The 25,368-nt window shown below is 43.9% G+C and overlaps 1 protein-coding gene across 5 annotated transcripts in view; it reads left to right on the top strand.

Moving 5' to 3' along the window:
* The window catches only part of ROPN1L (rhophilin associated tail protein 1 like), a 424,846-nt gene that overhangs the window by 95,358 nt on the left and 304,120 nt on the right, over positions 1 to 25,368 (top strand). The window contains exon 2 of one of the 5 annotated variants that reach the window (XM_068234526.1): positions 14,306 to 14,684. The exons of 3 other annotated variants lie outside the window; for them this stretch is intronic. In XM_068234526.1, coding sequence (XP_068090627.1) covers positions 14,584 to 14,684 — 101 coding nt within the window. In that variant the 5' untranslated portion in view covers positions 14,306 to 14,583. Of the gene's footprint in view, positions 1 to 973; positions 1,105 to 14,305; positions 14,685 to 25,368 lie in introns of those variants that run through there. One more of the 5 variants, XM_068234528.1, reaches the window with a different exon arrangement.

The following is a 25,368-nucleotide window of genomic DNA, read 5'->3' as shown; positions in this document are numbered from 1 at the left end:
AGGAATATGAATCAACAAACCAAAGTCTTACTTCTCGTGGATGTGGTAAATCATTGCCCGGTGCTGGCAGTTTTGGCCTGTTTCCAATCAATAACTGACCACTAAGGGTTGACTGGGCATAGCCACGACAACCAACGGATTAGGGTAATTGGCGCAGTGGCTCGAGGCCTACCAATTACTATGCTTGTAGACCAAATTTCTGTTAAGGGCAATGTTGCATAATATACTTCGACTAATGCTATGGTAAACCTTTTTTAGTTTATCAAATTACAATATTATAGTATCCCTTTATTGTTATAGTAGCTTAACACGGAAAGACAGTAATATTGATTTATAGACTTATAGTTAAAACTGTGAACCGGTAACAACTACAACTACAACAACAAGAAATTAGATCAGGTTCTCTGTCTTCTATTTAAGCTATTAATGATACAATATATGATTGTTTCTTACCAACCAGCAATAAATAAAATACATTATAAAGATGAGATGGGATGTTAATGGTGGAGGAGGTCTTCCATTGTTTCTTCTAAACAAAATTAGTGAATCAGATAAGCACAAGTCGTCTGAGGATTTCCAGTTACTTGTAATCGTATGTAGTACTGCCATAATTAGGTGACTGATTTGTTTTCTATAAAGAGGATCAATCTTCTCTCGGGTCTTTGCATAATAGAACTATTGAAGGAGCTAGTTGAAAAGTTGGGCTATAATGACACCTGATATGGTTCCTGAGGTCATTCCATAATTTAGATACTACAGGACATTCCCATAACATGTGTAACATGGTTCCAATTCCTTTGCCGCATTTCAGCATCTATATGAGTTATCCTCTGAGAATGAGGCCAGGTTTCGGGGAGTAAGATACCATCGTGTAATAATTTTAAGTAATTGTTCCCAATGTGACTGACATTTAGAAAGCTTTGCCAATGTTCTGTTTGCTTTACCAGGTTGCCAGGTGTTGTTTCAATCCCAAGATCTAACGACCAAGCATTTGCATATTTAGATAATGGGGACCTACATGTAGAATTATATACCAAATGGCAATAATGTCTTGGAGTGGTTTGATGGAATTCATTGTTGTCACTATATAACTATTCCATTCAGGTAAGATAATTTTTTTTGGTCTGAGAAGATTGATCACTTTATAAAGCACAAATTGAGAGGCATATCGTAGGTCCTGTGATGCCAGTGCCTTTCTGATTACTTGAAGGCTTTCTGATCTAAGAAGATCATTAATAGTGTAATAGCCCAGTGCAGTTATGGGGGCTACATTTATGTCTGGAATAATTAGTTGTAAAGCTGATAGTGGTATATTAGGTTCGATTAAAGTGAACCTCCGGACTAAAAAACTACTAAGCAGAACTGAAAAGGCTTGTGTTTCTTTAACAGTTTCACAGCATCAGAACTTTGTTTTTCTTACCAAAGCATAATTTTTAGCTGCATTTTTAGCTGCATTTTTAGCTAAGCTCCACCCAGCATCCCTGATGCTGTGCAGAGCATGATGGGATTTCCTATGTTGTTATTCACATTGCCTAGCAACTGGGAGAGGTGCTCAGGACACAGGACAGTTGGAACTGTGTCTCATGCTCCCCGTCACCTCCTTTCAACCAAAAAGATGTCTGCCATCATGAAATCAAACATTTACCTGTTCTTTTAAAACAGTGTGGGTAAGAGATTATATTACCTATCTATTGTAATGAATATAACTAATGTAACTTAATGACAGTATGTTTGTTTAGGCTGGAGTTCCTCTTTAATGTCTCGGGGGGGGGGGGGGGGGGTTTCAAGAAGTATTCCCATGCTAGAATAAAAGCTTGGTGTGAGAAAACGCAGAAAAGCCGCCGCGTGCGCTCAGAGTAAGGCGGCTGTTTCCGTGTCCAACGCGGCGGTCTGCACGCGTGGGCCTACATCTGCTAGTATGGTAGAACGCGGAGAAACCGCCGCATGCCTTGATAGCGGTGCGGCGGATTCCGCGACCAGCGCGGCGGGTGGTACGCAAGACATGTCTGGTGTGGCTGGGACTGATAGTCCACACAGGTTCAGAAGGACGCGCGCGCGCGTTGAGAGACAGAACTTTTATGACAGCCAGAAGGGAGTCAGCTGACCAAGCCGGTCAGCTGACGATTGTACCAGTTCCCATTGGTTCAGCACTTAGGGGAGGCGCTGGAGAGCTCTGGGCTATATATACTGGTTGCTGGTCATTCACTGGTTGTCTGCCGTTGCGATCACTACGTGGAAGCACTCAGACCTTATTGTCAGAATCTGTGTTATCATTCTGTTATACTTCAGACTAGTCCCAGGGTGTTGATGATCAAGGACCTCACACCCAAAGATTAGGAATCTGTGTTATCATTCTGTTATACTTCAGACTAGTCCCAGGGTGTTGATGATCAAGGACCTCACACGCAAAGATTAGGAATTTGTGTTATCATTCTGTTATACCTCAGACTAGTTCCAGGGTGTTGATGATCAAGGACCTCACACCCAAAGATTAGGGACTTGTGTTACCATTCTGTTATACTTCAGACTAGTTCCAGGGTGTTGATGATCACGGAGCTCACACCCAAGACTAGGCATTGTTTATTATCTGTTATGACCTTCTGCTTTCCTGACCACTCTTCTGTTCACTGATTTGGTACTTCGCTATATCTGATACTCTGCTGCCCAACCCTGCTTGCCTTAAGATTACCAAATCAGCCTCCTGTCTTTGTGCCTTGTATGTCAGTGTGTTGCCGACCTGGCTACTCCGACCTTGAGAGCTATCTCCCCAGTTAAGAGATAGTTCACATATCAGTCAGTGGCATCCTTCTATTGGTGTCACTCACGCTCTGGTCCTTCCCTCTCCCAGCCTGACTCCTCCCCACGGGAGAGTCTCAGGCTGTGGAAAGATACTACTCCAGCAGTATTCCTTACTGCCTTGTACCTGTCCTCCTGGTATTGTTCTCAAAGTATTACTGTTGCACCAAACACTCATATCTCTCAGGTGTCCAGAGGTTAGCAATATATCTGTTTATCGGTGATACTGCAGATCATCAATAATCGGGTATATATCTGTATTCTGGGTGATACTGCAGATCACCAATAATCAGACCCTCTCTGTGTTACACCGATCGTTAAACTTGGATTGTAGGGTATTCATTTTTGTGCGGTTTGTGACCTAGGACCATACTCGATAGTATGTCTCTTGGACATATTTTCAAGAGGTCACTTTCTAGAGCTACCTGTAATGATCGGTGTAAGACAGAGAGGGTCTGATTATTGGTGATCTGCAGTATCACCAAAAATACAGATATATATATGATTATTGATGATCTGCAGTATCACCGATAATCAGATATATTACTAACCCCTGGACACCTGAGTGATATGAGTGTTTGGTGCAACAGTAATACTTTGAGAACAATAACAGGAGGACTGGTACGAAGGCAGTAAGAAATACTGCACTAGAGAATGAGTACCTTTCAGCAGCCTGAGAATCTCCCGCAGGGAGGAGTCAGACTGGGAGAGGAAAGGACCAGAGCGTGAGTGACACCAATAGGAGGATGTCACTGACTGATCTGTGAACTATCTCTTAACTGAGGAGATAGTTCTCAAGGTCGGGCAAGCCAGGTCGGCAACACACGGACATACAAAGTACAAAGACAGGAAGCTGATTCAGTAATCCTAAGGCACGCAGGGTTTGGCAACAGAGTATCAGATATAGCGAAGTACCGAATCAGTGAACAGAAGAGTGGCCAGGAAAGCAGTAAGTCATAACAGATAATAAACAATGCCTAGTCTTGGGTGTGAGCTCCATGATCATCAACACCCTGGAACTAGTCTGACATATAACAGAATGATAACACAAGTCCCTAGTCTTAGGTGTGAGGTCCGTGATCATCAACACCCTGGAACTAGTCTGACATATAACAGAATGATAACACAAGTCCCTAGTCTTGGGTGTGAGGTCCGTGATCATCAACACCCTGGAACTAGTCTGAAGTATAACAGAATGGTAACACAAGTCCCTAATCTTGGGTGTGAGGTCCGTGATCATCAACACCCTGGAACTAGTCTGAAGTATAACAGAATGGTAACACAAGTCCCTAATCTTGGGTTTGAGGTCCTTGATCATCAACACCCTGGAACTAGTCTGAAGTATAACAGAATGATAGCACAGATTCTGACAATAAGGTCTGAGTGCTTCCAAGTAGTGATGGCAACGGCAGACAACCAGCGAATGACCAGCACCCGGTATATATAGCACAGCGCTCTCCAGCGCCTCCCCTAAGTGCTGGACCAATGGGAACTGGTTGAATCGTCAGCTGACCGGCTTGGTCAGCTGACTCCCTTCTGGCTGTCATAAAAGTTCTGCCTCTCAGCGCGCGCGCACGTCCTTCTGAACCTGTGTGGACTATCAGTCCCAGCCACACCAGACATGTGTTGCGTACCACCTGCCGCGCTGGATGCGGAACCAGCCGCACTGCTATCAGGGCATGCGGCGGTTTCTCCGCGTTCAACCATACTGGCAGATGTAGGCCTACGCGTGCAAACCGCCACGTTGGATGCGGAATCAGACGCCTTGTTCTGAGCACACGCGGCGGCTTTTCCGCGTTTTCTCACACTACTCATTTCGTCCTAATTGTTCTAGACCACCAGTATTTAGCGAACTCCAAATTGCAAGCGTAATAATACAATTCTATATTGTACAATCCCAAACCTCCTTTATGTTTAGATAAGGTTAGTAAATTATATGCTACTCTAGATTTGCGTCCTCCCCATTTGAAGTTGTTGATAATTCTCTTTAAGTGTTTAATAGGGATTGTTAGGGTCCTAAACAGGTATAAAATTTTTGGGAGAAGGAACATTTTGAATGAAGCCAGTCTACCTGACCAAGACATAGAGAATTTAGCGAAGGATTGACACTCTGTTCTAATGTCCGTCAGCAAGGGCAAGTAGTTTGCTTGAAATAAATCTGATGAGGATGCTGTCAAATTAATACCTAAATATTGTACCGCCGTGGCTGCCCAGGGAAAGTCAAATTTACTTGAGATGGTTGCCTTGAGGTTTGATGAAATATTTAAGCCTAATATAAATGATTGAGTCTGATTTAATTTGTAGTAAGATACGGCGGAGAACTCTTGAAGTTCTATAAGGAGGCGATTCAAGGAGCAAAGGGGGTCAGGGAGGATCAGAGCAACATCATCAGCAAACAAGCTAATAACGTGTGTGTTTCCATTGCTATTAATTCCTTTAAAGCTAATGGGAACCATATTAAGTAAAAAAGAGTCAGATACTCACCTAAGGAGAGGGAAGGCTCTGTCCTAATGAGCCTTCCCTCTCCTCTTCCGGTGCCCTCATTGCTGTGCTGGCTCCCCCGTTTGCATCTGCCGCTGGGACTTCGGAAGTCTTTGGGAGCCGAGTCCTCCTGAAGAAAGACGGCTCTATACTGCGCATGCGCGAGTGCGTCATAGACGGCGCTCGCGCATGAGCAGTATGGAGCGCCCGTCTTTGGGAGCCCGAGTGCTCCCTAAGACTTCCGAATCCTCCCTTCGGCGGCGGAAGTGGCAGTATTTGACCGAACTGGTCGAATACTGCTACGGGTTATCCTGAGCGGCTCCGGGAGAGGAGAGGGAAGTCTCATTAGGACTCAGAGCCTTCCCTCTCCTTAGGTGAGTATCTGACTTGTTTTTTTAGGAGGGGTAACATTGACTTTAATTGAGGGATTATTTCTTATTTTCTGGGCCAGTGTCTCCATGAGAAGGACAAAAATTATAGGGGATAAAGGGGCAGTCTTGGCGTGTGCCGTTAGTGATATTAAAAGGGTCTGATAAGAATCCAGCTGCGTTTACTCTTGCTGCTTAGAGTACAGAGAGAGTATTGCTGTAAGAATTGGTCCCTGTAATCCGAATTACATATTACAAATAACCCCAATGTACTCTGTCGAATTGAGTTCAGTTTTTGGCTTTCCTATGTTTTATCAAATTAGCTAAATATTTTCCAGCTTTGTTACTCTGTGAGTATTGAATTGAATTGGACTTCTTAATGTTATGTTTATATTGGAAATACGATATTGCTGAAAATATTGCATCAACAATGGGATATTAATAAGACAACAATACCGATTTCTCGTAAGTTCTGGGTGGTCGTTTGGCAAAGAAATACACATCAACAACAGTATAAATAAAGTTTATATTGCAAGTGGTATTTGCGATACAGGTACAGATACCGATGAACTACAGAAAACCGCATGTACAGAGAAATCCAACCAATATGAACACATAAAGCTTAGGAAACAATGCCCACAATGTATACATTAATATATAACATTAGTGCAGCTTCCCACTAAATCTCCTCCTTACAGCCCACATTACACAGACCCATTTACATCTTACCACAGCCCCACCAGCAGATCCAAGAAGCCACTTCTCACCCCCGCAGATTCCAGCAAAAAAAAAAGCCCCCTCACAGCACATGGTCAAAGACAATATACCCCTTGACTCCACCCCCTCACCATACAGCACTTCCCTTCAGGGAGGAGGCTCAGTGAGGCGCACTGTCATTGGCTGAAAGGATGCCCCTCAGGAGATTCAAACTTTATCCCCGCCTAAGGTCAGTTAAGCAGGAAGTGACGTCCTTTGTCTGAAACATGTGCTCTAAGAATGGATTTTCAAACAGTCCAATTCTTACAATCCCCCACTTGAAGGTGATCGAAATTTATGAGAGAACCTTCACAAAAATGTAACAGTCCATAGATCCATGAATGGGATTAAATTGGATTCCAATGTCCATATAAAGAGTCCATCAATGTAAGTTTCCCACAAAAACAGTCCATAAAGTTCTCCTTTTATGTAAATATTTTCCAAATTGCAGATTTAAAAGTTCATAACGACTCCAGTGGCGATGCATTCAGTCTCTTGCACAGTCCCAGAAGTTATCAAGACGTCTGCAGATAGCACATCCGGCTCAGGGTTCCAGCACTTGGTTAACCTACATTTGCGCAAAATAACAGAACACAAAGCACAGTTCACAGAATCACAAGTCCTACCCCATTATTTACTTTAAGCAGCTTTGATATGACTTCTGATTGAAAATGACAATGATATATCAAGACACTGCATGGGACCCATACAAATTTTCCAAGACTACAATTTTAGGGATTAGCACATGCTCTGTCCACTACTACTCCAATATCAGGCCACGCCTAGAATGCACACATCTGCAATTATCTGCCCAGCTCACAGTCTCAGCTCTCTGATCACTCACCACTCTGGGTGGTCACACTCCAGCTCTGTGTGGCTTCTGCTGCCGAGTCCCTTTCCCAGCTTTTACTGGTTCACAGTGGTTTTACGCGGTTGCTGAGATTTGGACTTAGACATCCATGGCAAGTTACACCTGCCTCTCATCTTACTCAGCCCGCACTTACAGTACCACGTATCTCTCTGGCAGCACTCAAGCATGCCACTTACCAAGCCAGGATGGACTCATGATGCTCCCACACTCAGTTTGTGAGGCACACAGCACCTTATATGCCACATGCACTGGAAAATTGCCAAAGAGCTCCACACTCCGTGATTCTGAAACAGACAGGTTAGCAGACAAAGCACAGCAATGAAACCTCATTATGATTTCATAGCTTCAAAAGCATATGCGTGAACTAGATTTCCAACTAAGTACAGTAGTACTGCAGACTAATTTCAATCACTAGGGTCACCCATGTCCTTGTACATCAACATCATCTCCAATTGTGACTCTGTAAACTTGCAACACATAAAAAACATTGTAAAAACATAACAGACTTAGATATCTGGACTGTAACAACCTGAATACAATGCTTTTCAACACTCTGGAAAAAAGATTTCTGTTCTGTAAACATACACAGTTCAATCCCAATACACAGTTATACAATCTTGTGGACCTTTGACTGCATTTACTAAAATTCTTAAGGGTGATGACACCTATAATGAGAGCACATCGGGCTTTCAACATTTGCTGAATCCGAACAACCATTCTGGCTAAATCTTGGCTAAGATATGGTCTGCATATTGTATCTGTCCATTTCACTATTTGGGCATCCACATTAACAATAGGAGCAGTTTAAATTGTGCTTTCTGTAACACATCTGTACTAGAGCAACCATCCCCCACTTGACTATTTACAAAACCCCTAACCCAGTAAAAGGACTGAAAGCAAAAACTGTTGTTGTGTGCTTTGCAATTCTCAAGTATATGCAAAGTACCTGAAACAAAGCTCACAACCAGAAACAAAAACTCCAGATTGAACAAGGCCTTACCATTTGTTCATTAACATAATTTACCTTACATTACAAATTTTAAGGCATTTTAAATCTGGTTTTCCCGAAATAAATTGTTGCCTTTGTAAAACGCTAAATTCAAAAACATTTCAATGGCCCGCAACTTTGTGCATGGATCCTTACAAGAGGTGAGAAAACAAAAATTCAATCTCACCTGCCATGCCTTCAGGCCATTCACAAAACCCTCTACTATAGTAAAGTAACAAAGGCAACCCATTCAGATTTACATAGCTACAGTCAGCACCTGAAACTACAACAGTAATTTAGAATTTAACTTTTCTGACTGTAGATAAAATGATCAATTAAATAAAGAGGCTTATTCCTAACTCTAAAAATATGTTAGGATCCTCTTTATACATAAACGCATACAGACAAACAACAAAACACAGCCAGGATCTTCTTTTGTTCCTCAATTTCCTACGAAATAGAAACTGAAAAACCATTATTAACATTTGACAAAGTTCCTCCTAGGAAAACTGTATTCTGGAATGTTCCTCATTGTTCTACATTCCAGTATCTCCTGCTTTATTTCACTGACCTCCTGAGCAAATTTCCCTCGAAGCCAACTTACCTCAGCTTGTAATTGCTCAGTCTGTGATCTGAGAACTTTGTAAGGAACCCAGGCCCTGTCCTGGTTCCTCTGCCCGTTCCCCCACCTAGGAGAGTACACCTCCGTTTCTCTCCTCCTGGTAAGGAATTTGTTATTACTGAAATAATTCTGCCTGTCTCTCCCAAGTGACAGGCAAAACTGTTTTATGTGGCCCTGCTCCCCACATTGGAAGCACCGCCGGGTCTCATGCCTTCTCTGGGGCTTATTCACTATATGTACAGCACTGTCCCTTACGGGCTGCACAGCAAACACCTTATTGAAATGTATCTTGTGCTGCACTGACGATTTGAAAGGGTTCCTTTTCAAATCATCTCTTGGACTCTCTAAAGTCCTGTTCCCCTGAATGGGCCTTTCCAGAGAATGCGCCTCCTGCTTACTCTCTGGCAACTCAATAACTGAACAACCACTGCATTCAGAAGAACTACTATAACCAGCATCACTTTCACTTGGACACTGATTAACTGCTTCACTACTGGAGGACACAGACAATGTTTCCAACTTGCATTGTGCATCCTTCAACTGCTCAGTCAGACCTGCATTCTGACGAAGCAATCTTTTATTTTCCTCAACAATTTGTTGCTGGGTAATGGCAACCACATTGGCCTCTTCAGCAGCAATTGTTAAAATGGAGACTGCACTTTGCAAGTCTTTTACATTGTCCTTCAGCCTCTGAACCTCATGTTCTAGGTTTGATTTTTGTTCAACAACACCCCTGTATTTCTCTGCTATCCATTGAGCTGCAAAAGTAAGCATAGCTTTGCCCTCCTTTTTCTTCAACTTCTTATTATTTATCATATCATACACATACATCTGGGCATGCTTCCACGGATCTACAGAGCTTTGCAATATATTCACAATACCTTCCTGGTTCTTTACTTTAGTTTGTTTCAAAAGCAACAATTGCACAGAGGTCTCCATTTTGTTTACCCCTAAACAACAAAATGGCCAGTCTATTCAATGCAAACACTTCGATCTCTGTACACAACAATAGGCAGAGTTTACAGTGAAACTCACAGGCTGCTTACACAATTTCTCACAAAACCTTTCTGCAGTATAAGCTCAACATCAGACCTATCTCACAAATCCAGCATGCAATATTATACAGTTATTAATATGCCTTCCCGCCAAATCATAACACACCTCCTACCTGGCTCACCATTTATGTAAGAAATACGATATTGCTGAAAATATTGCATCAACAATGGGATATTAATAAGACAACAATACCGATTTCTCGTAAGTTCTGGGTGGTCGTTTGGCAAAGAAATACACATCAACAACAGTATAAATAAAGTTTATATTGCAAGTGGTATTTGCGATACAGGTACAGATACCGATGAACTACAGAAAACCGCATGTACAGAGAAATCCAACCAATATGAACACATAAAGCTTAGGAAACAATGCCCACAATGTATACATTAATATATAACATTAGTGCAGCTTCCCACTAAATCTCCTCCTTACAGCCCACATTACACAGACCCATTCACATCTTACCACAGCCCCACCAGCAGATCCAAGAAGCCACTTCTCACCCCCGCAGATTCCAGCAAAAAAAAAAAAGCCCCCTCACAGCACATGGTCAAAGACAATATACCCCTTGACTCCACCCCCTCACCATACAGCACTTCCCTTCAGGGAGGAGGCTCAGTGAGGCGCACTGTCATTGGCTGAAAGGATGCCCCTCAGGAGATTCAAACTTTATCCCCGCCTAAGGTCAGTTAAGCAGGAAGTGACGTCCTTTGTCTGAAACATGTGCTCTAAGAATGGATTTTCAAACAGTCCAATTCTTACATTGGTAGAGTAGCATGTTACGTAGATCTTGTCTTGCTTGAAATAGTTGTCTAGCAATAGTGAGGTCTTGGGATTGTTTGTGAGATTTTTCTAACCTCTTGATTAGGAATAATAGGTCATTGTATTTTTTTTTTGTTGCCTTTCTTCTTTTGATCCTAGAGCTGTTGTATTAGGAGTCCGCTCATATATGCTTTATGGGCTGCCCAAAGTGAATGAGTTGATATTTCTGAGGTTTGGTTAGTGGAAAAATATTCTTTGAGATTATCTGTGAGCTTAGAGACAATAGTTGGAAGGGTGATAGTGGAATTGTTTATTTTCCAAGTACTAAGTCTGGCAATTCTGGTTGGGTCTTTAATAATTATATGAATAGGGGCATGGTCTGACCATGTTATGTTACCAATGCTAGTATCAATTATTGACTGTAGTAAAGACCTATCTGTGAGAAAATAGTCTATTCGGGAGTGAGTTTTATGTACTGACGAGAAGTAAGTATAGTCCCTCTCAGTTACATGAAACACCCTCCATGGATCATATAATTCGTGCCATTTTAGAGTCTTGTCAAGTAAAGGCTGATTGGAAGATTTGAGAGCTAAAGGATCTAGGTGTGTTATACGCATGTTGAAATCTCCACCCACTTGAAAGATACAAAGGGTGTATTAATACATTTGCAGGAAATAGAGGTTGCACCAAACACCTTCTTAGCAAGTATTGATGTTGAATCTCTGTATAGCAATATTCAACATGAACTGGGTCTGACAGCAGTCAAGCATTTCTTGAGCATGCGGGGGAGAAATTTAGACCAACATAATGCCACCCTTCAATGCCACCCTTCTCAAGCTGCTGAAATTTATCCTGACACACAATGTTTTCCTCTTTGGAGGGAAGTATTACCACCAGCTCAGGGGAAGTGCGATGGGGTTGGTGTGTACCCCATCCTATGGCCTGACATACCACTGCTATGCGGACGACACCCAACTATATCTTTCCTTCAAGCCTGGTGTAACAGACCCAACTCCAACTATAAACGCCTGCTTAGGCGAACTACAGCAATGGATGAATGACAACTGTCTGAAACTGAATGCAGACAAAACTGAAGTCCTTCTGATCGGAGGGCAGCGCATGACAACAAAACAACTGAACTTGCAGTCTTCACCACTGGGAATAGGAGGCACGGATCTACGCATCTCTAATCATGTGCGTAGCCTGGGAGTTCTAATTGATGGGGATTTAAACTTCAGAACTCACATCTCTGCTGTGGTGAAATCATCCTATTTTCACCTTAAGAACATCGCAAAAATCAAGCACCTCATCCCCCCAGAAGATCTACCAACTTTAGTTCATGCCTTCATTACCTCCCGACTGGACTACTGCAATGCTCTCTACACTGGCCTTTTAAAAAAGTACTTGTACCGCCTACAGCTGATACAGAACACTGCTGCCAGACTGTTAAGCAACCAACCAACCTTATTCACTGCCACATAACGTCAGTTCTGCACTCCCTTCACTGGCTACCTATAGAATGGAGGGTCCTATTCAAGATCGGCCTACTGACATTTAAATCACTGAATAATCTGGGCCCTGGATACATGAAAGAAATGTTGCAGCTGCGTAGCAATCCCCGCATTCTCAGATCCACAGGTTCTAATAATCTAGTCATACCCAGAGTCCACTTGGAAACTTTTGGTCCCAGAGCCTTCTGTCATGCTGCCCCTATGTTTTGGAACTCCTTACCTCAACAGATCAGGAGTCAGGACAGCTCCATCCCTAGACGTGTTTAAATCTAGACTGAAAACCCACCTGTTCAGTTTGGCATTTGCAGAAATATAACTTTTGTTGTGTGAATACTTCATCCTACTACGAATTACTGAATCTGAGAGAGCCTAAGCGCTTTGAGTCCTATTGGAGAAAAGCGCTATAGAAATGTTATTGTATTGTATATTGTATCCTATGCAAATCTTTTCCTGGGCTGGTGGGAGGACACAAAAGTTTTTTCAGAAGATCAGGAATACTTTTAGACGAAGTTTTATAGACGATATAGTCATTGTCTGGGAAGGCCCTGGCCCTCTATTTGAACATTTTGTGTCTATCCTAAACAAAAAAAATATAGGAATGAGGTTTACGTATGAGATCAGTGGCACGCACATTTATTTCCTTGACCTTACAATAACGATAGGTAAACAAGGTAAGCTGGATAACAAGATTTTCCAGAAACCGACTGCAACTAATTCATTTTTGAAATGGGATAGCTCACATCCAAAATCGCTATGGAGGAGTATTCCCATTGGTCAATTCCTGGGGGCTCGCAGGAACTGCTCTAGTGAAGTAACATTTGAAGAGGAACGTAACCTGTTCAGAGACAGGTTCAAACACAGGGGTTTCCTAGATGAAGTGATCCATACTTGAGAGCAAAAAGCACACCGAGAGCAGTTACTTTGGCATCCAGTGCTAAAGGATCTCCCACACGTGCCCTGACTTCTACACACACTCCACCACGATTGATTGGGACATATACAGAACAATCCCATGAGATTTTTGAGATCTTTAAACATTACTGGCCAATACTCCAAAAAGATAAGGATCTGGTCATAAGTCCGGCAGTGACATATAGACGGGCATCTAACCTGAGGGACATACTGGTACACAGACTCCTGCTCCATCAAGTACCTGGTTACCGACCAAACCTTATGGCTCCCTTCATTGCAGTAAATGTAAAGTGTGTAAATATATGCCTAAAACCAAGAAATGTGTATGTCCGCACAATGGGAGAGAGTTAAAAATTCTCTCATTTATTACATGCAACACCCGTGCAGTGGTATATGCAGCTTCATGTAAATGTAATGTATGGTATGTGGGTAAAACAACAAGACCATTAAAAGAACGCGTACTGGAGCACAAAGGAGACATTAAACATAAAAACGACACCGCAATCGCCAGACATATGAACCAGGTACACACACGATCCCGTTTTGAGATATCCTTCTGGGGTATTCAGAGCTGGAAAAATGGAATAAGAGGGAGGTAATCTGGACAAAAGATTGACTCAAATTGAGTCCCAGTGGATCTATCGACTTGCTATTTTTGCCTCTAAGGGGCTAAATGAAGACTTTAGTCTAGGATGTTTTCTCTGATGTCAGTGCCTCTAAGGTGGACAGATATAGTATGTAATTGTATATGGAGCTATGCCTGACATGGCTGGGGGACTCAGGTAACAAATAATAATTGTTCTGTTCATTTTTCTGTTAGAATAACATTTCTGTTAGATTGTTACTTTATAAGTGACCGATGCTACTACCAATATATATAAGTAGCGCATGATCTTGTCCCTAAAATCCATATCTGTTCACGATAATCTGTCTGCCATCTAATACAATCTATACTCACATAGTTGCTTTTTACACCTGTCTAGACACAACTATATGCATTAGCTGGATATTGATCTAAAATACTATGGTTGGATGTAAAGATTTCTCTTGAAACAGTAATGTTTCTATGTCTCCTCCTCTCTTTTATCTATTTGCATTTACATCTAGATGTATTTGTAGATAACATATGAGGCTGCATAATTGAACTCTTAATTTATATATTTCTGGATTTGCTGACTTTAGGTTCCGCGGATTGCATGATAGTGCTTTGCATGCTGTGCTGTAGGCATCATGGACGCGGCTATTATGCAGAAAGTCTTGGTATATTGTGTAACTTAGCAACCAGGGGGCACAGTCTGGATTGAATCCGCCCCCTCTAGCCAACTGCCCATGTAAACGATCGGAGGAGGTACACGAACTGCATATTGGCTGGGCGGCTACTATGCAGAGCAGTTACTATATCAACGCCAAAAAAACAGGACGTGAAATAGCAATTAGGGAGCCGGGACGCGGCCCACGCTATGCCGGGTGGTTACAATGACAACCGCAGCAAACAGGATGTGACGTCAGGGGTCCAATCGGAAGTGACACGTCGATGGGAGCGACGTCTAAACCTATTGAGGTAAGACCTAACGCGAGGCTGAGGAGTTGCCTGCATATCAGATAGAACAAAAGCAGCTAACCCCGAGCCAGGCATGCACAATTGGAAATTAATTGACGGACACGCCCCCTCACTGGGTATCACCCTTCTGCCTCCAGTATATAATCCCACGCCGAACAGGGCGATCCAGCTCTGACTTGGGCTATAGTGGGAACATGCTGTGATTGGTGGGAGTGTGCACGTTGTATAGTTACTGTATATACTGTATGTTTAGCACTTTTTGAAAAAGCCGTTTGGTGAAACATGTCAGAGTTCCATATTGCAATACTGTGTACATAGCACTAGCACCTTGTATGTCCTTCTTATGATGTAAGCGGTTACAGGTGTGAATCAGACTTGATGTGACCCTGCCACTTGCAACTTCACTAGTATATGCAAGGGCAGGGTTTACAGGTCCACCTGTACCGTCTTTGGGGGTGTCCTACTGACCCTACTGTGGGATAGCTACACCACAACCATATATATGTATAGGGTTGCTGGGGGACAAGCAATGACTTCCACAGAACCTATAGGGTCCCAAGCACTGTTAGGACACCACCAGGGGTATGTCATACCCAGAGACCCCCCCATGTTTGGTATTTTAACCTATGATAAATGAGTTATCTCTTGTTATTTATACCAATAGGGTTTGTCCGATTGGACTTAAGGTGGGTACACACAATACAATAAAATGATCCGATTTTACAGCAATTCGATAAAAACGATAGTATCTCCCGAAAAAGTCGAAAGCTTTTTTTTTCATTCGACTGAAAATTCCGATCGGATTTCCTGTTTTTTCCGATTTATATCGATCCGGAATGCCAGATATTTCTCTTCAATTTTTGTAAAGACTGTATGGTGTGTGTTAGATTGTCAATTTATTAATATACACACCCTAGCAATTTTATCAGTTTCCAATCAGTTTTACCATAATTGGGTAAAAATTGAACATAGGTGTGTGTTACATTGGTCATATTTTTGAAATGTTACAATCTGTCAGAAAAAAAGATTGCAATTCTTAAATTGAACAGATATTTAAAACATTGTATGGTGTGTGGCCACCTTAAAGCGGAATATAACCCTGCATTTCAACTTTGCGCTAAAACATTATTTACAGTATATTATATGCAACCAGCATTTTTTTTTTACTAGACCAGCATTGGAAGGGTTATACAGAGCTTTAAAGTTCCTGGAGAGAACTGCAGACGCATCCGAAGCTGACATAGATACATTTTGTTTACATAAATGTATCTAAGTGTGGAATTTGACTCACTCTCTCTGACTGAGAAGGAGCTGGAGGACAGCCAAAGAGTGTGTAACATTTATCACTTGTTACATTTTATTTAGTTAAATGTATCTATCTGAACTTCTGCATATCTCTCCACGGAACTTTAAACCTCTGTGTTTAACCGTTCCAATGCTGGTCTAGTAAAAAAAAATGCTGGTTGCATATAATATGCTGTAAATAATGTTTTAGAGCAAAGTTGAAATGCAGGGTTATATTCGCTTTAAGTGTTTGACATATATTTTTCCCTGGTATTAACCTCGGATAGTGTATAATAGTTTCCAGACAATCCAGACATTCTGAACCTGGAGTAATACTCCAACGTAACACTGTATTAATAATCATGTAATAGCACTCTCATATAGCACTGTCTCATATCTGTGGATTTGTGGTGCCCCCCTCAATGCAGGTGTGCAGTCCGTTTGTTGTAGGACCCACATGCCCGGAAAAAAATGCATTCTGCTAGATATCTTCTCTTCTGTAAGAGGGTTGGACTTCCTCCTCCTTCAGGGAGGGCCTCAGCTTCGATGTCAACCCTTCAGTCTTTAAAGAGACCCAGAGATGAAGAAGGTGGCTGTTCTTTTACTTACTCTGGGCTTCCTCCAGCCCCATAAAGCATGGATGTGTCCCTCGCCAACTTCCTGCATGCCTCCCACAGTCCACTCGGAATCCTCTGTTCAGCCGCCATCAAACCCCAGTACGCGGCTCAGTCGGGCTCAGTCTGACTTAGTGACGCCAGCCGGGGCCTTCTACACATGTGCAAAAGGTCCGCACATGCGCAGAAGGCCCCCTGCTGACATCACTGAGCCGAATACCGGAGGAGATTGCGGCTTAATGGAGGACAGCGGGAGGATGGCGAGGGACGCATCTGTTCTTATGGGGCTGGAGGAAGCTTACCCCAGGTAAGTAAAAAAACAGCCACTTTCTTCATCTCTGGGTCTCTCTAAGGGTTTGTTACACTCAGATCTCTGGGTCCTTTGCTTTGTATATCATCTTTTATCTAAATACCATCTGACAGGCCGACTGGACACCGGCCACAGATCATCATTTTGGATTATTCACTACAAAGAGTTTATCATTTACTGGACTCAAACCCGGTATTTTGAACACAGACATTCTACTATTCTTCTCTCATCTCTTGAGGTGCCCATTGAGTTAGTGATGATGGGCAGATTCAACTAAGAGACAGATCGAAAATGATTAGAGAGAGATCTGTCACCTGCCCATACACCGTAGACCGATTTACAATCAATTTCAGTTTAAAAATCTTGGGAATTGGCGAATCCGCCAACTTGACTCTGACCCCTAGTGTATAAATGTGTCCTCCATGTGTAAATTTATACATTACCTGTCCAATGTCGCCCACTGCCCGGTGCCCATCTGTCTTCAGGAATGATGCTCCTCTATTTACGCTATACACGCCGCCGTTGTTTAACACATGACACTTGATCCAAAATTGTTCGCCATTATGGACCTGATCGACCAGATGGTTGATTGGCGGCCAAGTCGAGTAGTGTATGGCCACCTTTACTTATTCTACCCAATCAATCTGTTCAGCTGCCAGGTATGTTTATTTGCCAGCTCAGATGTATATTTTTTGTGTATGCTGTAGTTCTATAATAAAACCTAACGAGTTTTGCCCTTGTTTCCTGATTATTCTGATCTATTTTAGAATGCCATGTCCTCAAAAAAGAGACACACCAGGGGCAAACACAAGATTTTTAAGGTGGGATTCCTGAAAGGTCCAGAAGCACTTATGTCCCTGAGTACTTCAGAAGACAGGTGGCTCCCTACTGCACAAAAGTGCGCTAGCGTTTTACGGAGCTGCCTATCTTGGGAAGTACTCAAGGACACAAATGTTTCGGAGGACTTCTGGAAGCAGCAAATTTGAACGGGGACAGCGCTGGAACAACTCCCCAAGAGAGGAAGAGGAGATAGACATAGTTTGGACAAATCAGTGGAATATACCACATAGTGTCACATAGCGCAAGTGATAGCCATATGATGCAGGGATATATGCATCTGCGGAAGATGTCGGCGCTATATAAATACTAAATAATAATAATATTAGCATCTGTAAATTAGCTACCTATCAATTCAGAGAATAGAAACAAATTTCAAGTCTCACAAACCAATTCCAGTAGAAGGGTACATATATTGTCAGTATAGATCAGTACATCAGTACCAAGGCTTGAAAAGGGACAAAAGAATTTGGCCCCAAAAGACCTGTTCCTCTGTAACAGGAACAGCTAGTACACAGTTTTTACAAAACTTTCAAATAGATACAAAGGGCTCATTCACACTAGGCAACGCATGCATGAACGCAATTTCATACCTGCATTGCAGTGTGCTAAATCGCATAGGTCGGCAGCTTCCACTCTATTAAAAAAACAATGCATGACAATACATACGTCGTGTGCGATGATGTTCCCGGCTAAGTTACAATGCAGCACACGGGAACGCAAACTAGTGTGAATGGTAACATGCAAGTCTATAGACTTTCATGCTACCTGCATTGCAGGCATTATGTGTGGTGCTGTCTGTCATGACTCACCGCACATTGGGCCTGATTCACAAAGCGGTGCTAACAGTTAGCACGCTGGTGAAAAGCCCTTTATCACGCCTAAACTCAGTTTAGGCATGATAAGTTTAGGTGTGATAAGTTTCGGTTTGATAAGTTTAGGCATGATAAGTTTAGGTGTGATAAGTTTAGGCGTGATAAGTTTAAGCACCAGAATCAGAATCATTTATTTCGCGAAGCATGACTGGGTCATGCCCGGAATTGGATTTGGCACGTACATAACTCAGAAGCAAAGTAAGACAGTGGATAAAAGCACAAACTTACAATAGACAATAGATAATAGCACAATAAGACAATAGATAATAGCACAATAAGACAGTAACACTAACAGATCGTGGACACTAGACAGCAAAAGAGGTGGTGACATAGTAGATACAGTATAGTTCCCTACTTCGGTTGCAGTTCAGGGGGACCCTGGTGGAGTGGGGGGTACGTGATTGTAGTTTAGGAGGAGTTTAAGAGGTTGACAGCGGAGGGGAAGAAGGAGTTCCTGTGCCTTTCGGTCTTGGTGGCGATGACCCGAAACCTCCGGCCTGATGGAAGCCTGCTAAAGTAGCGGTGGCCCGGGTGAGATGGATCGCTTGTGATCCTCAGCGCTCTAGAGCGCAGTCTTGTGACGTAGAGGAGGTCGAGTGGAGGGAGAGGTTTCCCAATGATTTTCTCTGCTGTTCTGATAACCCTCTGTAGTTTGCATCTGTCGCCGGCAGAGGAGCCAGCGTACCAGACCAGAATAGATGTGCAGAGGACAGATTCAGTGGTGGCAGTGTAGAATCTTGTCAGGACCTTTTGGTCCATACCGAACTTCTTCAGCTGGCGGATAAAGAAGAGCCGTTTCTGAGCTTTTGCCAGGGTGGAGCTGGTGTTGGCCTTCCAGCTCAGGTCCTTGGAGATAGTAATGCCCAAGAGGCGAACACAGGGAACTCTTGACACCTCAGTATCGTCAATGTGGATTGGAAGTGGTTTGGGGGCATTCTTTCTAAAGTCTATGATCATCTCTACAGTTTTGGCTGTGTTGAGGATCAATCTGTTCTCCTTGCACCAGTGACATATTCTGTCAACCTGCTGGCGATAGGCCTGCTCGTCGTTGTTTGTGACAAGGCCAACAATGGTGGTGTCATCAGCAAATTTATTGACCTTGACGGAGTCTGCTGTAGATCTACAGTCATTCGTGTACAGGGAGAACAGCATCGGCGACAGGACACAGCTTTACGGCGCACCTGTGTTAATAGTCCTTGGTTTTGAGGAGATGTCTCCCAGCTTGACTGTTTGTGACCTGTTGGTTAGGAAGTCCAGAATCCAGAGGCGTAGTGTTGAGTGGACCCCCAGTGCTGCCAGATCCTCCTGAAGTAAGCGTGGGCATATGGTGTTAAAAGATGAACTGAAGTCCAGGAGGAGGATTCTGGCATACGAGTCTGATCTGTCCAGGTGATCGCTGATGTACTCCAGGCAGATATTTATGGCATCATCCGTGGACCTGTTGGCCCTGTACGCAAACTGAAGGGGGTCCAGGAGAGGCACGGTGGAGAGTTTCAGGAGAGAGAGGGCCACTCTTTCGAGGGTCTTCATGATCACAGATGTTAGGGCTACAGGTCTGTAATTGTTCAGGTCGGAGACTCCCTGCTTTTTGGGGACAGGGATGATGGTGGACCTCTTGAAGCATGCAGGGACTCTGCCCTCCTGAAGTGACTTGTTGAAGATGGCCGTTAGGATGGGAGCTAGTTGTCGTGAGCAGATCCTCAAGCAGGCTGGAGAGACGCCATCAGGACCAGGGGCTTTCCTGGCATTCAGTGTTGCCAGGTAGCGCATAAGCTCGGTCTCACTTACAGCTGGAAGGGGTGAGCTTAGGCTCAGGGCACATTCATCAGGGGCCAGGGTGGAGGAGGAGGGTAGCAACTGATGACCCGCAGGTGCCACGTGGTCCTCAAACCTAAAGTAAACTTCGCTGAGTTTCTCTGCTAGCTCAATGCTGGTTGGCGCATGTTGGGGGGAGGGCTTATAGTTAGTAGCAGACAGAGCGTGAGTTGTTTGAGCAGAGGTTTTAATTCATCCTCTCAGCGAACTCCCTCTTGGCTACCCTCAGTTCATGGTTAAGGTTGTTCCTTGCCCTTTTGTAGTCATCCTGGTTGCCCGACTTGTACGCCACTTCCTTGCACTTCCGTAGTCGGCGGAGCTTGTTGCAGAACCATGGCTTGTCATTAGGGTAGACTTTGTAAGATTTTGTTGGAACGCAGGTGTTCTCGCAGAAACTGATGTACGAGGTGACATTGTCCACCCACTCGTTCAGATTCGGTGATTCCAGGGCCTTCCAATCAGTACAGTCAAAGCAGGCTTGAAGTTGGAGCTTGGCCTCCTCTGACCATACTTTAGAGGACTTGTGGACCGGTTTAGCTGATTCCAAGCGCCTCCTGTAGGTGGGGATGAGGTGGACGAGGCAGTGATCAGAGGATCCAAGTGCTGCCCACGGGACGGCTTTGTAAGAGTCTTTCAGGACCGAGTAGCAGTGGTCGAGTATGTTCGATTCCCTAGTGGGGCAGTCGACGTGCTGGTGGTAACGTGGCAGCTCGTGTCGGAGGTTGGCTCTGTTGAAGTCCCCCATTACTATAAACAACGAGTCAGGGAGGGCCGTCTCCCACTGGGAGATGGAGTCGCTTAGGTCACGCAGGGCAGATTTGACATCGGCGTCTGGGGGAATGTACACTCCAGCAAGGATATAAGAGGAGAACTCCCTTGGCGAGTAGATTGGTCTGCAGTTCACAAGAAGGAGTTCTAGATCTGGGGAGCACATCCTGACGAGAACAGAAGTACTGGGGCACCAGGCGGAGCTGATGTAGAAGCAGATACCACCGCCTCTCTTTTTCCCAGAGAGGGCAGAGTCCCGGTCAGCTCGGATGAGGCTGAAGCCTGGGAGTTGTAGGGCGTCATCTGGGATATCCTTGTGTAGCCACGTCTCAGTGAAGCATAGTACTGGAGTGTTCTTGCCGAGCTCCCTCCTGTCACTGAGGTGGAGCAGTTCGTCCAGCTTGTTGGGGAGGGAGCGTACATTTGCAAGAAGGACTGAGGGGATGGCTGACCTCAGTCCTTTTTTCTTTAGCCTCACAAGGGCACCTGAACGACAGCCCCTTCGTCGGCATCCCCTGCGGGGCCACGAGGCAGATGCTGTGGTTTCCTGGACATAGTTCCAAACCGAATCAAGCAGAAGCCTGCCTTCGTATGTAGAGGAACCGCATGATTCCCACCGGAGGAGCTGCTCCCTGGTGAATGTGTTACGCTCAGTAAGGGGTGGCGTTGGAGTAGCAGGACCATAATTGCTGGTGTGGGGTTGAGAAGTGGTGGAGGTGATAGGGCGCCGGCAGCTGCTGGCTGGTGGCATAGCCAGTTGTAGGCCCCCCGACCGGATAGACTGCAGGGAGGATCAACACAGTCCCGAAGCTGTCCCAATAAAAAAAAAAAAAAAGTCCACTGAACTCCAGCAGCAAGTAGAAACAGTCCACAGTCCAATTCCACTACCCACAGACCAGATTTCCCCACAAAACAGAACAGACAGTTCAAACAGTTAAAGTGCCTCACAGTCCGCAGCCCTCAGCAGGTAAGACAGTCCGATTCCCTAAGCACAGTTCGATTGCCCACATAACAGGTAGAAGAGTCCACATGTACAGACCAGGCAGGAACAGCAGAATCTCAGCAATACATGGAGGGATCGTAATCACGCTCAGCAGCTATAGACAGCAGTTAAAGTTCGCATAAGCAGTGCAGGCAGCAGTGTGATATAAGGATCTTAGTAGCAGATCAGCAGCAGCGAAAGTGCAGTGAGAGCCCACCTTAGCAGTCGAGCAGTCTTACCAGTGATGGGTTGGTGCAGGCGGGAGATGGCACAGGGAGGCCTGGATCCCCAGGAGCGCTGACCTTTCACGTGGTGGAACTTGGCTGGAGAGGTTAGAGGCTTGTGGGTTAGGGCTCTGGAGTGAGCCAACTGGGTTAGCACCGCAGTGCACAGCTGATCAAAAGTTTTGTGCTAGCAAAGTGTGGTGCACTTCGTATAGAGTTTAATGGCGCTGCTTTGCGTGTGGGACTTTGCGCGCAATCTAAACTTATCATGCCTAAACTTATCACGCCTAAATATATCACACCTAAATATATCACGCCTATACTGGCTTTTCACCAGCGTGGTGTAATGGTTATTACGCCTAAAGTCTCTAGCTGGGTTAGCACCGCTTTGTGAATCGAGCCCATAGGGCTCGATTCACAAAGCGGTGCTAACCCAGTTAGAGACTTTAGGCATGATAACCATTGCACCATGCCGGTGAAAAGCCAGTTTAGGAGTGATAAGATTAGGCGTGATAAGTTTAGGTGTGATAAGTTTAGGCATGCTAAGTTTAGATAAGTTTAGTTCGCTTGCAAAGTCCTGCACGCAAAGCAGCGCCATTAAACTCTATGCGAAGTGCACCAGACTTTACTAGTGCAAAACTTTTGATCAGCTGTTCACTGCGGTGCTAACCCAGTTGGTGCTTAAACTTATCACGCCTAAACTTATCACACCTAAACTTATCATGCCTAAACTTATCACACCTAAACTTATCACACCTAAACTTATCATGCCTAAACTGAGTTTAGGCATGATAAAGGGCTTTTCACCAACGTGCTAACTGTTAGCACCGCTTTGTGAATCAGACCCATAGGGCTCGATTCACAAAGCGGTGCTAACCCAGTTAGAGACTTTAGGCATGATAACCATTGCACCACTCTGGTGAAAAGCCAGTTTAGGTGTGATAAGTTTAGGCATGATAAGTTTAGGTGTGATAAGTTTAGGCATGCTAAGTTTAGATAAGTTTAGATCGCTTGCAAAGTCCCGCACGCAAAGCAGCGCCATTAAACTTTATACGAAGTGCACCAGTCTTTGCTAGCGTAAAACTTTTGATCAGCTGTGCACTGCGGTGCTAACGCAGTTGGTGCTTAAACTTATCATGCCTAAACTTATCACACCTAAACTTATCATGCCTAAACTTATCACACCTAAACTTATCACACCTAAACTTATCATGCCTAAACTGAGTTTAGGCATGATAAAGGGCTTTTCACCAGGGTGCTAACTGTTAGCACCGCTTTGTGAATCGAGCCCATAGTGTGAATGAGCCCTAAAGCAATACCAACTGCCATCTAAATAGTATCTTCAGTAATGAATAGACAAACAAACCCTTGCAGTTGTGCTGGGCCTTTTAACACCTAACTTTACAACACAGCATAGAAAGCAAACATATCTCTTAATTTAATGTTCATATCAGAAGATACACTTTGGGCTTGATTCAGTAAGCGGTGCTAACTGTTAGCACGCTTCTGAAAAGCCCCTTATCACTCCTAAACTCAGTTTAGGCGTGAAAAAATAAACTCACGCGCAAAGTTTTGCGCGTAAAGTTTTACGCGCAAAAAGTTTACGCGCGCAATGCCATTAAGCTCTATGCGACGTTTCGTGCGCACCGGACTTTGCGCGCGAAAACGTAAAACTTTGAGCGTGATCTGATTTTAGAAACGGTGCTAACTTACTTAGCACCCTGGTTAACACGCCTAAAGTCTTTAGGCAAGCTAAGTAGGTTAGCACCGTTTACTGAATCGAGCCCTTTGTCACAAAGGTGCAATTCATGGCAGCACGGACACATCCAGTCAGCACTAGGGGAAGGGGGAAAACAAGGGTGAATGAGGGAGAGAGGAGGAGTGGAGAGACTGAGATAGAGCAGAGAGCGTATCTGTATTGCAGTCCCACATCACACAGAGGCTACTTGCCTGTAAGGTGTCTCCTGTCCCTCCCAGCCTTTCACACAAGCTGCAAGCAGCCCTCCTGAAAGTTTATTTTTCAACCATAAACAACGTTTTCACATGGGCACCAACAGGTTTTAAACTGCCATATTTATTAGCAGAGCTTGCAAAATGGAAGACATGAAAGTACAGTTGTTTGTATCCAAACGCAATACATCACCATTCCGGTGTCACTACCCACAGAGACCTGTCCGGTCGACGATTGTTTCGCTAAAGTAGCTTCTTCGTGGACCACTGCTCTCCGCTTCTGAAGGTTTAAGGACTGTCAAAAACTTTTTAACCTGTGAAATACCTTATGTAACTGTGCACATGCAGTCTTTACAATGGTGAGAGAGCTGAGTTTTTTCCCACAGACCCTGCAGGAGGCAAGCTTCTGTATATTTACCAGCTTGCCCACTTCAGCGATTTCAGGGAATTCTTTTTAAAGGTACAGGAGTCTCAAGAGAGTATTACAGACAACGGTAACCCCCGGCTAAATGCGCCAGTGCACACTACTGCATTGTCTTTTATAAATTTGGCTAGTTAGGTTGCAGATAACTGTTTCTTCCTTTTAGGAATATTTAGCTCTAAGGTCTCTATTCCTCATCTATCTAGAGAGTGGTGGCAGCATATTACTCTCGATTTCCAGTGCAAAATCGATAACTTTATTTTACCGATTGTGCATACAATCGAGATTGTATCACGTATGGACACATAACCAATTTTAAAGGACGACTGAAGTGAGAAGAATATGGAGGCTGCCATATTTATTTCCTTTTATACAATACCAGTTGCCTGCCAGTCCTGCTGGTCTATTAGGTTGCAGTGTCTGAATAATGCCAGAAACAGACATGAAGCTAATCTTTCAGATCTGACAATAATGTCAGAAACACCTGATCTGCAGCAGGCTTGTTCAGGGTTTATGACTAAAAGTATTTGAGGCAGAGGATTAGCAGGATAGCCAAGCAACTGGTATTGCTTAAAAGGAAATAAATATGGCAGCCTCCATATCC

Source organism: Hyperolius riggenbachi, chromosome 5, assembly GCF_040937935.1.
Source record: "Hyperolius riggenbachi isolate aHypRig1 chromosome 5, aHypRig1.pri, whole genome shotgun sequence".
NCBI classification, from domain to species: Eukaryota; Metazoa; Chordata; class Amphibia; order Anura; family Hyperoliidae; genus Hyperolius; species Hyperolius riggenbachi.
Note: the sequence above shows the minus strand (reverse complement) of the source record. Positions and strands in the feature narration are given on the sequence as shown.